General features: G+C 39.2%; 2 protein-coding genes across 4 annotated transcripts in view; one reads left to right on the forward strand and one right to left on the reverse strand.

Moving 5' to 3' along the window:
* Positions 1-9,384, forward strand: part of LOC117414196 (semaphorin-3D-like) — a 50,426-nt gene extending 41,042 nt beyond the window's left edge. The window contains exons 5-19 of the mRNA XM_058999502.1: positions 160-222; positions 444-563; positions 1,037-1,130; positions 1,638-1,766; positions 2,028-2,170; positions 3,401-3,515; positions 4,517-4,586; positions 4,843-4,987; positions 5,304-5,526; positions 5,704-5,792; positions 5,915-5,956; positions 6,685-6,842; positions 7,043-7,107; positions 7,730-7,863; positions 8,361-9,384. Of these exons, the coding sequence (XP_058855485.1) occupies positions 160-222; positions 444-563; positions 1,037-1,130; positions 1,638-1,766; positions 2,028-2,170; positions 3,401-3,515; positions 4,517-4,586; positions 4,843-4,987; positions 5,304-5,526; positions 5,704-5,792; positions 5,915-5,956; positions 6,685-6,842; positions 7,043-7,107; positions 7,730-7,863; positions 8,361-8,774 (2,004 nt within the window). The 3' untranslated portion in view covers positions 8,775-9,384. The remainder of the gene's footprint in view (positions 1-159; positions 223-443; positions 564-1,036; positions 1,131-1,637; positions 1,767-2,027; positions 2,171-3,400; positions 3,516-4,516; positions 4,587-4,842; positions 4,988-5,303; positions 5,527-5,703; positions 5,793-5,914; positions 5,957-6,684; positions 6,843-7,042; positions 7,108-7,729; positions 7,864-8,360) is intronic.
* Positions 9,385-9,939: 555 nt separating this feature from the next.
* LOC117414197 (THAP domain-containing protein 2-like) lies at positions 9,940-12,566 on the reverse strand. Of its 3 annotated transcripts, XM_058999504.1 has the most exons (4): positions 12,477-12,566; positions 12,324-12,391; positions 11,104-11,296; positions 9,940-10,804 (listed from the first exon to the last, which is right to left on the reverse strand). In XM_058999504.1, the coding sequence occupies exons 2-4, from the start codon at positions 12,389-12,391 to the stop codon at positions 10,412-10,414; spliced, it is 654 nt and encodes a 217-aa protein (XP_058855487.1). In that variant the 5' UTR covers positions 12,477-12,566; the 3' UTR covers positions 9,940-10,411. The 3 variants fall into 3 exon arrangements, with proteins under 3 accessions (XP_058855487.1, XP_058855488.1, XP_058855486.1); XM_058999505.1 differs by lacking the exon at positions 12,324-12,391 and having other exon boundaries at positions 12,477-12,553; XM_058999503.1 differs by having other exon boundaries at positions 12,324-12,541.
* Positions 12,567-12,618: the final 52 nt, after the last annotated feature.

Genomic DNA, 12,618 nt, shown 5'->3' on the forward strand with positions numbered 1-12,618 from the left:
TTAATAGTCAGTTTGCTGTTGGAGCACGTGAAGGTGTGTAAATACACTGTTACAGTTACTCAGGTCAAATAACTGTAGGTTCAACTGAACTGTATCAAATGCCATCTCTGATTTTCAAACTCTAATAAACCCCCTCATGTTTTTCTTTTTGTCTCATAGATTTATTGGCCAGCTGCAAAAGATCACGTTGAACACTGCAAACTGGCAGGGAAGAATGCAGAGGTAAGAAATGAACAGATGTTACCGTTAATAATAACAGTAGGATTACGAGCACGGCTAAATCTCCTTTTCTGACTCATAACATGATGGGATCAAACAGACTAGGAGAGAAGACACCGTTTCTAGAAGTCTCCTTGGATCTTTGTAAGATTACTTGTACATGTCCAACACTAAAGATCTGAATAGCAGGTGGTGCTTACATTGTATTCCATGTGTTTTCATAGACAGAATGTGCCAATTTCATTCGGCTCCTCCAGCACTTTAACAAGACCCATGTGTACGCATGTGGAACAGGGGCCTTTCACCCAGTCTGTACCTACATCGACCTAGGCCACAGCTCAGAGGTAAGAAAGACCATTCCTCTCACCACTCTAATGGTGTATGGAAAATGGACCGGTTTTTGTTCTCAAAAAACATCTGGAGTTGCATTACCGGCTGCAGTGTGGCTGCCATGGCTGTACCCACAGTATGAATTGATGAGTTAAGGTTTGGTAAGAGCTTTTTATAAAACATATTCAATAATTATGTTTCTGGTAGTCATAATGCAGCTAAAGTTGTAACCATGCCAGGCAATAACCTGAAATGACTATCTTGTTGTTAGTAGTAGCTTTATACACAGGTTTGACTCTTGTTTATACACACACACAAATATATGGTGTTCCATATTTTGAAGCTGTAAACAGCTGTTATATCTTAGAGGAAATGTCTCTTTCAGGTGCTGATTTTCTTCATAGTTTTGGTTGCTAGACACCCATATATGGTTGCCAGACACCCACATTCCAAAGCACATTGTGACAAATGCTTTTGTCTTTCCCAGGAGCCTACTTTTCTCCTCATCCCTCACTTAGTGGAGTCAGGCCGGGGGAAATGTCCGTACAGTCCCCTGGAGCCATTCACTGCAGTGCTCACTGGTAAGTGATTAAGGGACCATCCACATAATCATAAATTATTGCAAGAGTTTTAAAGTGACAGGCTTTCCATTTTAGGGAACATATAAGAGCTAAAGGCGTCCAAGTACTGTAAATTGTTTAGATTTCTTCAGACTGTAAAGCAACCTGAACTGCAATACTAGAGCCCTTACAGTTAATGCATGGTTCAATAGTGAGGTTTATTATTTAAATGGTACAGGAGGGATTTTAAAATGTGTAATTGTTAGTGCATGTTGTATAACAGTAGTTGTTAGAATAAAACCTTGTTTATAACATGCATGACTGAACTACCTTGGGTTGCGTCTTTTGTGTATACCTGGCACATCTTAGTATGCGTTATAGAATTTAATTACCCAAGTGCACCAGTAGTACACCCCATATATTATATATAACACCCAATTTGTATATAGCATGCAGATATTAAAATTTGCTAAAGTGTGAATGTTCTAATATGATAATTATGGTGCCTGCTGCTGTACTTGCACTCAGATGAGAAGCTCTATGCTGGAACGTCAGTGGACTTCATGGGTACAAATGCAGCCCTGTTCCGTACCGCCATCCAGGGAAGCAGCCAACACTACATTCGGACCGAAGCTAATCAAGACCACTGGCTCAATGGTGAGGAGGGAATTGGGTGGTTGCAGCCCATCTGGGAGGGGTCAAAACCAGCTTCGGCCAGAAGTATAATCAGTCCTTGGTGGTCTGTGGTCAAAAGCATTTTGTGTAAAGACATCAGCTTGAATATTTGTCACTGATCTTTGGTCCTGTCTTCAAAATATGTGAACTGATGGGAGCTCTTGATAGTGGCTGGGTGGGTATCTCTTGTATGAAAACTGCAGTACTGCAACCTATCTGCTTGTTTCTCTTTCTTTCATTAAGACCCCAAGTTCATTGGTTCCTACTCTATCCCTGACACCCACAGCCCTGATGATGATAAGGTGTACTTCTTCTTCAAGGAGACAGCTGTGGAGTCCAACCAGTGGGACAAGCATATCTACACCAGAGTGGCCCGAGTCTGCAAGGTAATACCATTAACATCATATTTTAATGCATCTTTGCAGTGTCGCTATGCAAATAATTTGCTTCTTCAAAATATTAGATTTGAACTACATATTATATTTTAATGTGGTTCACATTTTTTTGCATGTTTGAAGTGTATTCTGTGTAACTGTACTATATACAGTGTCACTAACTGTAACTATTTATTCTTTAAATATGTTTTTAAAATCTTAGATTTGAACTACTTATTATATTTTAATGTGGTTCACATTTTTTGCATGTTTGAAGTGTATTCTGTGTAACTGTACTGTATACAGCGACACTAACTGTAATGATTCATTCTTTAAATATGTTTTTAAGGGGATAATTATACTTCACAATTCCTGTATATCCATATATGTACAGAGGTAATCTTGCTCTGGGGTTGCAAGATAGTAAACATAAAGCAAAATGATACAAAATAATTTTTATTAAACTGGTATTTTTTAATAGTGCTAGTGGTTTCTCACTTAACATATTACAAATTGCATAACAGCCACCTGACCATTAACTTGTTTCTAGAAAAAAATACATCACTTTTCTTTGAATGTCATTCCAATTGTAGCTGGTATTTTGGTGGAACGGTGTATTGTCCTATACATCCATGTTAAAAATGCAGTTCAATAGCTAAAAAACAGTTTCAGTGTAACACACACGATTTAAAAAAAAAAAAAAAAAGCTACTCCTTTTTTTTGTTTGTTTGCCTTTTGCTTTCTAAAACAGCTCACAAGTAAGTCATTCTTACTGATGTGAGTAACAACAGGAGTCTGTAACGCACACACACTGACATGCTGTAACGGCGGGCAGGTTTCAAGGGGGAGGATCTGTCCCCACAGCTAAAACACATTTTTGGGAAATGTAAACAAAGAACAACAAGGTCTGTTTTTAAAGTGCACTAAAGCCAAACTGTGCGAGAATGTAGTGAACAGACTCTGAACTGTGTGTGCTGTTGTACTGTATGCCTGACATCAGTATTCTCATGTATCCTGCCCTCATTCGTGACTTATTGTGCTTGGAATCCCCTGGTATCCCTTGGTACACTGTACTGCTGTACTCACACATTTTATTAATTATTTCTGTACAGTATCCCCCCACCCCCCCACACACTTTATGTTCTGTTTCCTATATCCTGGCATTGCTCACAGATTACAGCTGCCCTGAGATATTGCGCCTAAGCATCCCCATGTGGCTCACTCGGTTTGTCTCGTTTTCAGAATGATGCTGGTGGAAAGCGGAGCCTGATTAACAGATGGACCACGTTTCTGAAAGCCCGGCTGGTGTGCTCAGTCCCAGGACCCGAAGACAGGGACACGTACTTTGATGAACTTGGTAAGTGTGCTGGAATGATTCAGGGATCTAAGGCTCTAATCAGTCTCTCAGACGATGAAAGAAAGTTGAATTAGTCCACATTTCAGCTCTGTAAACGCTGTATTAAAAGATTATTATTGCAATGCAATGTGAATTCATACAGTAGGAACTGCCAATGTGTTTCCAGTTTAGGATATAATATATACTTACACATGATGGTGGTAGTTGGGATCAAACCAGGGTTTTTGTTAGTACCGAAAAAAAGTAATTGCAATCTATTGAAAATATAGTATAATATACAGTATGATATCTTGCACTGTGCTAGGTTATAGAAATATCTATTAGCAAGCTTTTATATTACGTGTTGCACTTTCTTGGTCAGTAAAATTGTCCCCACGCCTTCCCTGTCTTTAACTAAAGCTGCTTCCCCTGTTGACTGACATGCTTTCAACCAGTAACATGCTTTCACCCTGAAGACACTGCTGAGGTGAAATGACCTAGCAAGTGTAACAGAAACAGACTTCCTTAGAGTAAGGACAGTAATGTGTTTCTTTCAAAACTGCACATTTTAGATCTAGTTAACGAATGGAAATGCATGATAGGTATGATTTACGCAGTAATAAATGCTAGCTGCGACTACTTTAATTTATTTTTATTAGAAACTTTGTAAAGCTTTTAGTGCATTTCTTTTAAATTAAAATGGTACATAAAAAATACCATTAAGCCAAATACACATTAAAATGCATCTGCCATTCATCAGTAGAGCATTAAGCGTACGGAAGACTATAAATGAATCCCAGTTCTACTTCCCCCTTTCACCAAAGCACTTATGAGTGAAAGCAGAGTTCTCTGACAGTGTAAAAAGGTCAGCTTTTGGCTTGCATTTGATCCAGGCCACCCGGGCTTGTGGCTCAAGGCCCGTTAATTACATTTTGGGAACATATCCTTATATCCTTAGCCCCGGGTGCTCTAGATAATAGCAGTTATGATATTTTGAGACTCACTTTATTTGTATTTTCCAGAGGACATCTTCCTGCTTGAGACAAGAGATGAACAAAACCCCCTTGTGTTTGGTGTGTTCTCTGCCTCCAGGTCAGTGAGACACAGGCCATTGACATGGCATGTGAAATTGGGCTTTATAACTTAAAACTTCAGTGTGTTAAAACTCTGAAATAAAATGTCTTGCCATCTCTACGTAATAATGTTCATAATGTGTATTTTAAGTTGTGGCCAAATTGTGTAACCATTGTGATATAAAGGAAATAAACCACTGGTAGGACTCCTGTTAGTAATACATTTAGTAAATGTTTGGTAAAAGCTTTATGAAGTTCCTCCTCTCTCTCCCTAGCGCTGTGTTCAAAGGCTCAGCTGTCTGTGTTTACTCCATGGCCTCCATCCGCGCTGCTTTCAATGGGCCTTTCGCACACAAGGAGGGGCTGGACTACCGCTGGGTAGAGTATAAAGGAAGGATCCCATACCCCAGACCGGGCACCGTGAGTGTAACATACAGGGGGGTTAGGGGTTAGAAATGCTTGGGTTGTATTTGAAGTAGTTGTGAGTTCCAGTTATTGAGTTCCTCTTTCAGTTAATACATTGCTATTGTGAAACACTATATGAAGCAAGTGAAAAGTCATAGCGTCACACTACTTTGTGGAATAGAGAGGGTTAGGGTTAGTGTTAGGGTTAGGGTATCCATCATGGTTTGTCAAAAACACCATGGCAAAAGCATGCTAAATTTTTATACAGGAAAAGCTCTCTGCCCTTGCTTCTGTAATTAAGCCACATAATTTTTCCCCCTCCTGATTCTAGTGTCCAAGCGAGACCTACGACCCCTTGCACAAGTCAACGCAGGACTTTCCAGACGACGTCATCAGCTTCATGCGAGGGCATCAGCTCATGTGGGAGGTGGTCCACCCTCTCAACAGGAAGCCGGTCTTCGTGAGAACTGGCGCCCCCTACCTGCTCAAGAAGGTAGTGGTGGACAGAGTGGAGGCAGACGATGGACAGTATAACGTCCTGTATCTGGCAACTGGTGGGTCTTGACAATTTAGTGTTTTAAATATTATCTTAGGTGTAGACTTAATATATCTAACATGTTGTAATTGTACTTTTTGTTGTAATGTTTCTCTTTGTCTTACCTCAGAAGGTGGACTATAAATAGGAGCTGACTGTCTATTAGCTGTGATAGTAATGCTGTTTTTCTCCCCAGATGAAGGCAAAGTGCTGAAGGTGATCTCCATCCCCAAAGAGAGCTGGCAGTCAGAGGCGATAGTGCTGGAGGAGCTCAGCGTTTTTCAGGTAACTGCCATCGCTGAGGGAGACTGGGGGTAAATTCCTTGGGGTTTTTTTTTAAAACCACCATTTTACTGCGGCGATAGTGCTGTTAAGCAACTTGATCTTTTTGTTTCTGTTTTTACTAGAAACCGACCCCTATCCTTAACATGAAGCTTTCTACAAAACGGGTAGGTAACTGCTGAAGACTGTTTGCAGTGGTATTTTTGGAGAAGGAAAAGCAAACTGGTAATGTTACTATCAAGGAACATACTGTAAGGGCTCACAGCTTGAGTTGGCTAAGATGGTGGAAAGGCAACTTAGGTATACTTGGAGCTTCTTCCAAAATAACAGATTTGTCTATATAGGGGCTTCTACTATTGTAACCATTTGAGGAGGGTTCACACTCTTAGAAATAATGGCAGTGGAAACTGAAGTAAACTTATTTGTGAATGTCACCACCTGGTGGCTAAATGCTAGCACTGGAAAATTTGGAAATAAACATTTATAGAGATCGCTGATGCATTTGTCTTAGTTTGGACTTCTGACCTCACCTTTTATTCACAATCCCCTGATTCACTGGTTTACAGCACCAACAAAAGATTGCTTTTTGTTATATCTGAGATAAAAGTCCAACAGATGGCTCTTGAGCCATATATGTGTCATTCAGCCCCACAATACGGACATTCTGTAGTTTTTTTGTAGAAGCAATTTAGGGTGAAACACAAATGTCGTGTAAGAGCTTTTAAACTGTCATTGATATGGCTCTTTCAGACAAAAACTTTGGACAGCTCTGGTCTCGGAGTATCCAGTATAAAAAAGGGTTAACAGGCTGTTCAAATCCAGCGCTGGCATTGGATGCCCTCAGGCAGGTTTCTCTATGTTGGTTTCAGAGTGACTCTGACCCTTTTCTCTGCAGCAACAGCTGTATGTGAGCAGCGTCTCCGGTGTGGCCCAGGTGTCTCTGCATCGCTGTGATCTCTATGGGAAAGCTTGTGCAGATTGCTGCCTGGCCAGAGACCCCTACTGTGCCTGGGATGGCAGCTCCTGCAGCAGGTACTTCCCAACCAACAAGAGGTGAGCACGTTCTCAACCAAATGCAGAGAAGAGGTTCTCATGTTAGGGTTGTAGGGTTTTATCCCATCAAATTAGGGTTAAACCCAAATATAACAGGGTTTAAGTGCAGTTAAGTTAATCAAGAAGGATTTATATAATTCAGGAATTTGTCATACATTGCTTGTTTGTTCATTTGTTTGTTTGTTTGTTTATTGATACAGACGTGCCCGGAGACAAGATGTTAAGCATGGTGACCCCAAGAGCCAGTGTCATGACATTGGAGATGGTAATTCTCACTTTATGTTTCTATAACATTTTAATATTTCTCCATTACTGCACAAGCACAGCAGAGGGACGATTCTGGGTTAATTAACACATTATTTAAAAAAAAGTGACATCATGTATATTTAAATAACATGCATTATCTATATAGCCATGCATAGCTATATATATAGATAGATATAGGGTAATTATAATTAATCATTTTAAAGCATGTATGATGTATCTTTGAATTAACTTGTATAATTAACTGAATACAACTAAACTGGGAAATTACACTATGATGATTTTGTTAATTACCTTAATATTATACCATAACCTACTGAAACATAATGTTAAATACAGTTGTATACCTGTTGCTCATTGTTCTCGTTGATAGTTTAGCTTCCCTAATGGAATAACCCTGCTTTGAACCACTGAATCATGATTGCCACCTAGTGTTGATAAGGAGAACACTTGCTATGATATTTTGAGCCACTGTATGCTCTCCACCTTGATTGGGAGCAGCACTGAACATAATCCTACCACTTTCAATGATGGGTAACACCTTTAATTTGGATGAGAGACCTTTTCTGGAAGAGCCAGTAAAGCCTATTGAGATGTATAACATGACATGGTTTTGCTTCCAGGCTTTGATGATGTTGAAGAGAAGGTGATATATGGGGTGGAGACCAACTCCACCTACCTGGAATGTGTCCCCAGGTCTCAGCAAACCAGCATCAGGTGGACTGTGCAGCACCCCAGAGCAGACCACAAGCAAGAGGTGAGCACCACGCTTAGGTATCAATAGAAGGCTCTCCCCCAGACCTCTGTTTTGTAAGGAATACTTTATACCATCTTCATGTAATTTGTATGTCATTTATCACCTGTTTAATATCCTATTCTGTGTGTTTTATAGAATTCTCTGTTGTTATTTATAAGTCTTTTTACAACCAAGGGGACTGCTTTTGAAAAGCCTGCCAAGCAGAATTTCTGAAGTGAGTTTATGGAAATGACCACTACTGATGTGCAACTATAATTTTTGGTCCCTCTGCAACAAAATTTCCCCCTCCAGGCTATTTCTCAACCCACCCCCTGTAAACGGAGATAAGAGCCAACACTGCACTCAGTTTAGCCCAGGTTAAAGAAACATATTTTAGGGTCCAATAGTGCCTTCTCTTGACTGTTTGTTTAGTTTTCGCTATATAGATCTGAAGGATGTGATGAAAGCATGAGTAAGGTAACCCTAGGAGTCTAACTATTTTACTATCTGTTTTGCAGTTAAAAAACGATGATCGGTTTGTGTATATGGAGCATGGCATTCTTATTCACCAGCTGGAGACACGTGACGCTGGCATTTACTCCTGCCTGGCTGAGGAGCTCTCCTTCTCCCACACCATTGCCCGCTACAGCCTCCGCGTCATTGAGCATGAACATATCGGGGCTCCACCCAGCAGGGGTGGGGCTGCGAGTAGAGTGGTGGGCGGGGTTAGACAAGGACCCACCCCCTTTGGACCGAGTCATCTGCATTACAAGGACTACATGCAGCTGAGCATCTCTGGAATGAGTGCTGACGAGTACTGTGACCAAATCTGGCACAGAACGAAGCGCAGGCAGAAAATGCACAATTTAAAGTGGAAACAGGCACTGGAGAACAGAAAGGGCAGAGTGCGCAGGCATCCAAGGACTGAGTGAAAAGCCAGGGTTTTCGAATGAAATGTCCCCTTACACACAACTAGTTCAATACTTGCAATCCCTGCAGTCCCAGTGAAGCAGAGCTTTCCGTTTTTGTAGTTTGGAACTGTCTTCCCAAAGACAATGAAGAGTCCGAATTCAAAAGCAACCTTGCTTGAAAAGCTGTATTACCATGAAGAGGACAGCACCTTGAAATGCTTGCCTCTGAAAGGTGCTTAATGAATGGGTATTGTGCTCTAAAAAAAGAACTTGCTAAAGCACTAAATAAGGAGGTTGCTAATCATGGCCCAAGCGTCTAAGTTTAATAGGATATCTGTCTATATTCCAGTTTAGGGAGAATGCATTTTTAATGTCATATACACCTCTATGGGACGCAATCCTCAACATTTTCCTGTTTTTATTAGTCATACCTAAATATAGAAAAAAGTAACACAAAAAAGACATATTATGATGGCTTTGTCACATAAGGAACTAATTTTCTTTTCTTCAGAATTGGAACAAGGCTGTGTTTTCATGTGACTGTATATGAAGTCTTATCTGCCCCGTCAACAATCAAGCAGTTCTGAAAACAAACAAATGACCAAAGCACTGGTAGAAGCTGGTGGTATTTTTTTTTTTTTAAAAATTTTACCTAGTCATGTGACTGCACTGCTTGTTCAAGAATTCGACCAGCTCACCAGCAGTTTCTGGAATTTTCTTCACAGGTGTGACCTGAAGATAATAAACCAAGTGGACCCAGAATTTGTAATGGATGGATTTTTTTAAATTGTTTTTATTAGTGGGAATATACCATACCATGGCTTTATTTTTACATATTTAGTTTGTGGAAAAGTGCAATAAAATCAAAATCACAATTATTAGCATGCTTCAACAAATGGCCTGAGCACTTAAATGTTTAATGTGTATCTACCATAAACAAGAGAATGGAAAGTGTGTCTGTCCCTTATTTCAGTTTGGATTGGGTAAAATATTTTGCTCTATCATTTAGGCCTACAACATATTATCTGTTTGTGAGCTAAGTTTAAATGAATATTGTTTGAAAATTGAATTGGATGTAAAAATAAAGCTATGTAAATTAAACTATTACCCTCAAGTTGTGCCAAGTGGTACGTTTACTGCCAAGGTGAGGCTATTAATTTACTTGTATTTTAAATATCTAATCTGGTATTAAATGAGTCCTAGTCTTTCAAGTAAATTTTCTTATCTCTTCTCAGGAAACAAATAACATTATTTTTGGATATTCAAATAACTAAAAAAGTTGCAGCTGCATCCTGTCAGCAGCTGCATCAGATCGTGCTACCTATCAACAGCAAAGATGTAGGAAAGACGGCCAACATGCATTTTGTCTCGCTTAACCCGGGTCAAAGCGTGTCGACCCACATCCTGAGGTGCATACTTTAATAAACTTTTAAAAAACTAAATGACTGCAATCTGAACATAATATAATGCAGCTATTTTGTAATTCAAGTTGACTTACATTAAACATATACTTGCACATTTAAATAAAGCTTTACACCAAATAAATTGATTGAGATTTACAAACACAGAATCATTTAATAATAATATCAAATATGTACATATCTTAATCAACACATTCAAAATCTAAATGACTGCTATATACTGGTGTTTAAACAAAATTAGCTTGCCAAATGCCTTTCTGCCCAGCTTGCCAAAGGCAGTGTCTGTGAATGACCTGGCCGAGTGATGCAGCCTGATCCTGGAGAAGACTCGGAGATCATGTGTGAACTCTGCATGGAGTCAACAGCGTTTTGCAGGGCCTCTACTTTCTTCTGCAACCTCCTGGTTTGCTGCTGACCTAGCTTCAACCTTTTTTTGCAGGCCTGAAATGCATCCACAGTCTGGTGAAGCTTTCTCTTCGTTGACAGTGGGCTGGCTGCGCAGTATTGATGGTCTGCTGCACTAATTTCCTTGTCTAGTGAAGTCTGCTGATGATTTGATCCTGCTTCTGGTGGATTTTTGTGTTGCTCTGCAGGTTGTCTTCTTGCAGGTGGTTTGCGACTGCCAGCTTTCTGAAATCCGATACATATAAAGTGTAATCACATTGCATTATATAAATCAAACATGAAAACTTTCATTGTTCTCCTTTTTTTGCCTTTGAATAAGAACCGGATAAATTGTTTGGATTTGACAAAGCATAGCTAGCATATTTTACATTTACTCGCGATCCATGTACTCAATGATAATATCAATATTTGCAAAACAAACTACTTGCCATAATCAATTGAGATTACTTTTTGTGAAATAACTGAGTTTGGGTGTGTGGATGATGTAAAAAAAAAAGTGTACCCTGTCAATATTAAGTATCTACCTTCTGAAGATGATCAGGAAAGTTGAAGATTGTTGGTACTGCATCTGGTCGCAATCTGACAGTTTGTCCAGTTTTATCGAAATATGCCTCCTCAAAATGATCAGAACACAGTACAGCCCTGTTTGATGGCTTGAACTCCTGTCTCCTCATCCTGGCCACCCATAGCTGTCGTCTCTCAATGTTCTTCGGAAACCTAAAACAAGAAAGAGGGCATGACTTTATTATTATTATTATTTTTTTTTTTTTAATTAAGCAAACTATATATGCTTACATTATACAAATATACATATTATATAAATACACAATTTCCATTTAAAAATGCCAATGTCATTTCAGAATGGGCAGTATTCAAACACAACATAGTTTGTTTTTCATACAGTATATACATATTACACTAAAGTATCCTGTTGTACATGTTGGATAATTAAAGATTTGATGAGATCTTACTTGCACTGCACTACAGTAAAAAGAACACACGTGTAATTTCATATTGCCTTTGTATATATTTTGTATGTGCAAGAGGTAAAATAAATTAAATTGATGTATGCATATTTTCTCATTTAAATTATGAATTGCGTTTATAATACTTACACATGACATATATACCAGTATGTATGTGTGTGTGTGTGTGTATCACAATTAATATTAAATCACTTTAGAAATTCAAGTAGAGGTTTTAATGTAAACAAAAAATTAAGTACAGTTTTAATTTCCTAACTTTCCATTTGTGTTTACAGTGGACAGAGCGACACCAAAATATACACTTGTTGGAATAAAAAATATCACAATTCGCTTTGGTTGTGTCGGGGGTTTAAGGATTTCGTTTTTTTTTTGTTGTTTTTTTTTTTTAAACAGTCGCCAACATCTCCCATTCTGGACACAATCCATACGATATTGCTCAGATAAAAAAACGGTAAGTATGTAGCCAATCTAAAGGGAGACAGACATGGAGATCAAAAGAAAAGGAGTGACTGAAAAAAACACTTTTCTTCCTGCTAAATTCGCTTCCTCAGTCCAAACGCATGTGTGTTGCGTTTTTACATCCTTGTTACAGATGTACTGAGGACGTATAAACTATATTTACACACCCAATTCATTCTAAAGAAACTTTTTTTTTTCTTCAGGAATGTGTGATTCTTAATGACTGTTTTAAGAGGTCGTTTTATCGGTTAAAAACATTATTTTAACTAATACGTTACTAACCTAAAATGAATACTTACAAGTGGAAGGTATTGCCACATCCCTTGGTCGATAATTTGCTGCACGCAAAGGCCGCACAGCGAGGCATCTTTAGCAAATGAATAAAGAAAATTATGTGACAAACTATAGCAGGCTGGACTTTGTTGAGTGTGGTAAGATGGCCGCAAGCTTACCTCCTGCGACTTCACCCTCTGCTATAGCGTGAGAGTGGCGTACGCTATCCGGTGATAGATCAGTGATCCAACCCCCTTTCTACGTTAAAAACAGCCGCGCGGTGTCGCAGACGTGGTGACGCGGAGAACGTGGTCGCTATAA

Source organism: Acipenser ruthenus, chromosome 25 (genome assembly GCF_902713425.1).
Source record: "Acipenser ruthenus chromosome 25, fAciRut3.2 maternal haplotype, whole genome shotgun sequence".
NCBI classification, from domain to species: Eukaryota; Metazoa; Chordata; class Actinopteri; order Acipenseriformes; family Acipenseridae; genus Acipenser; species Acipenser ruthenus.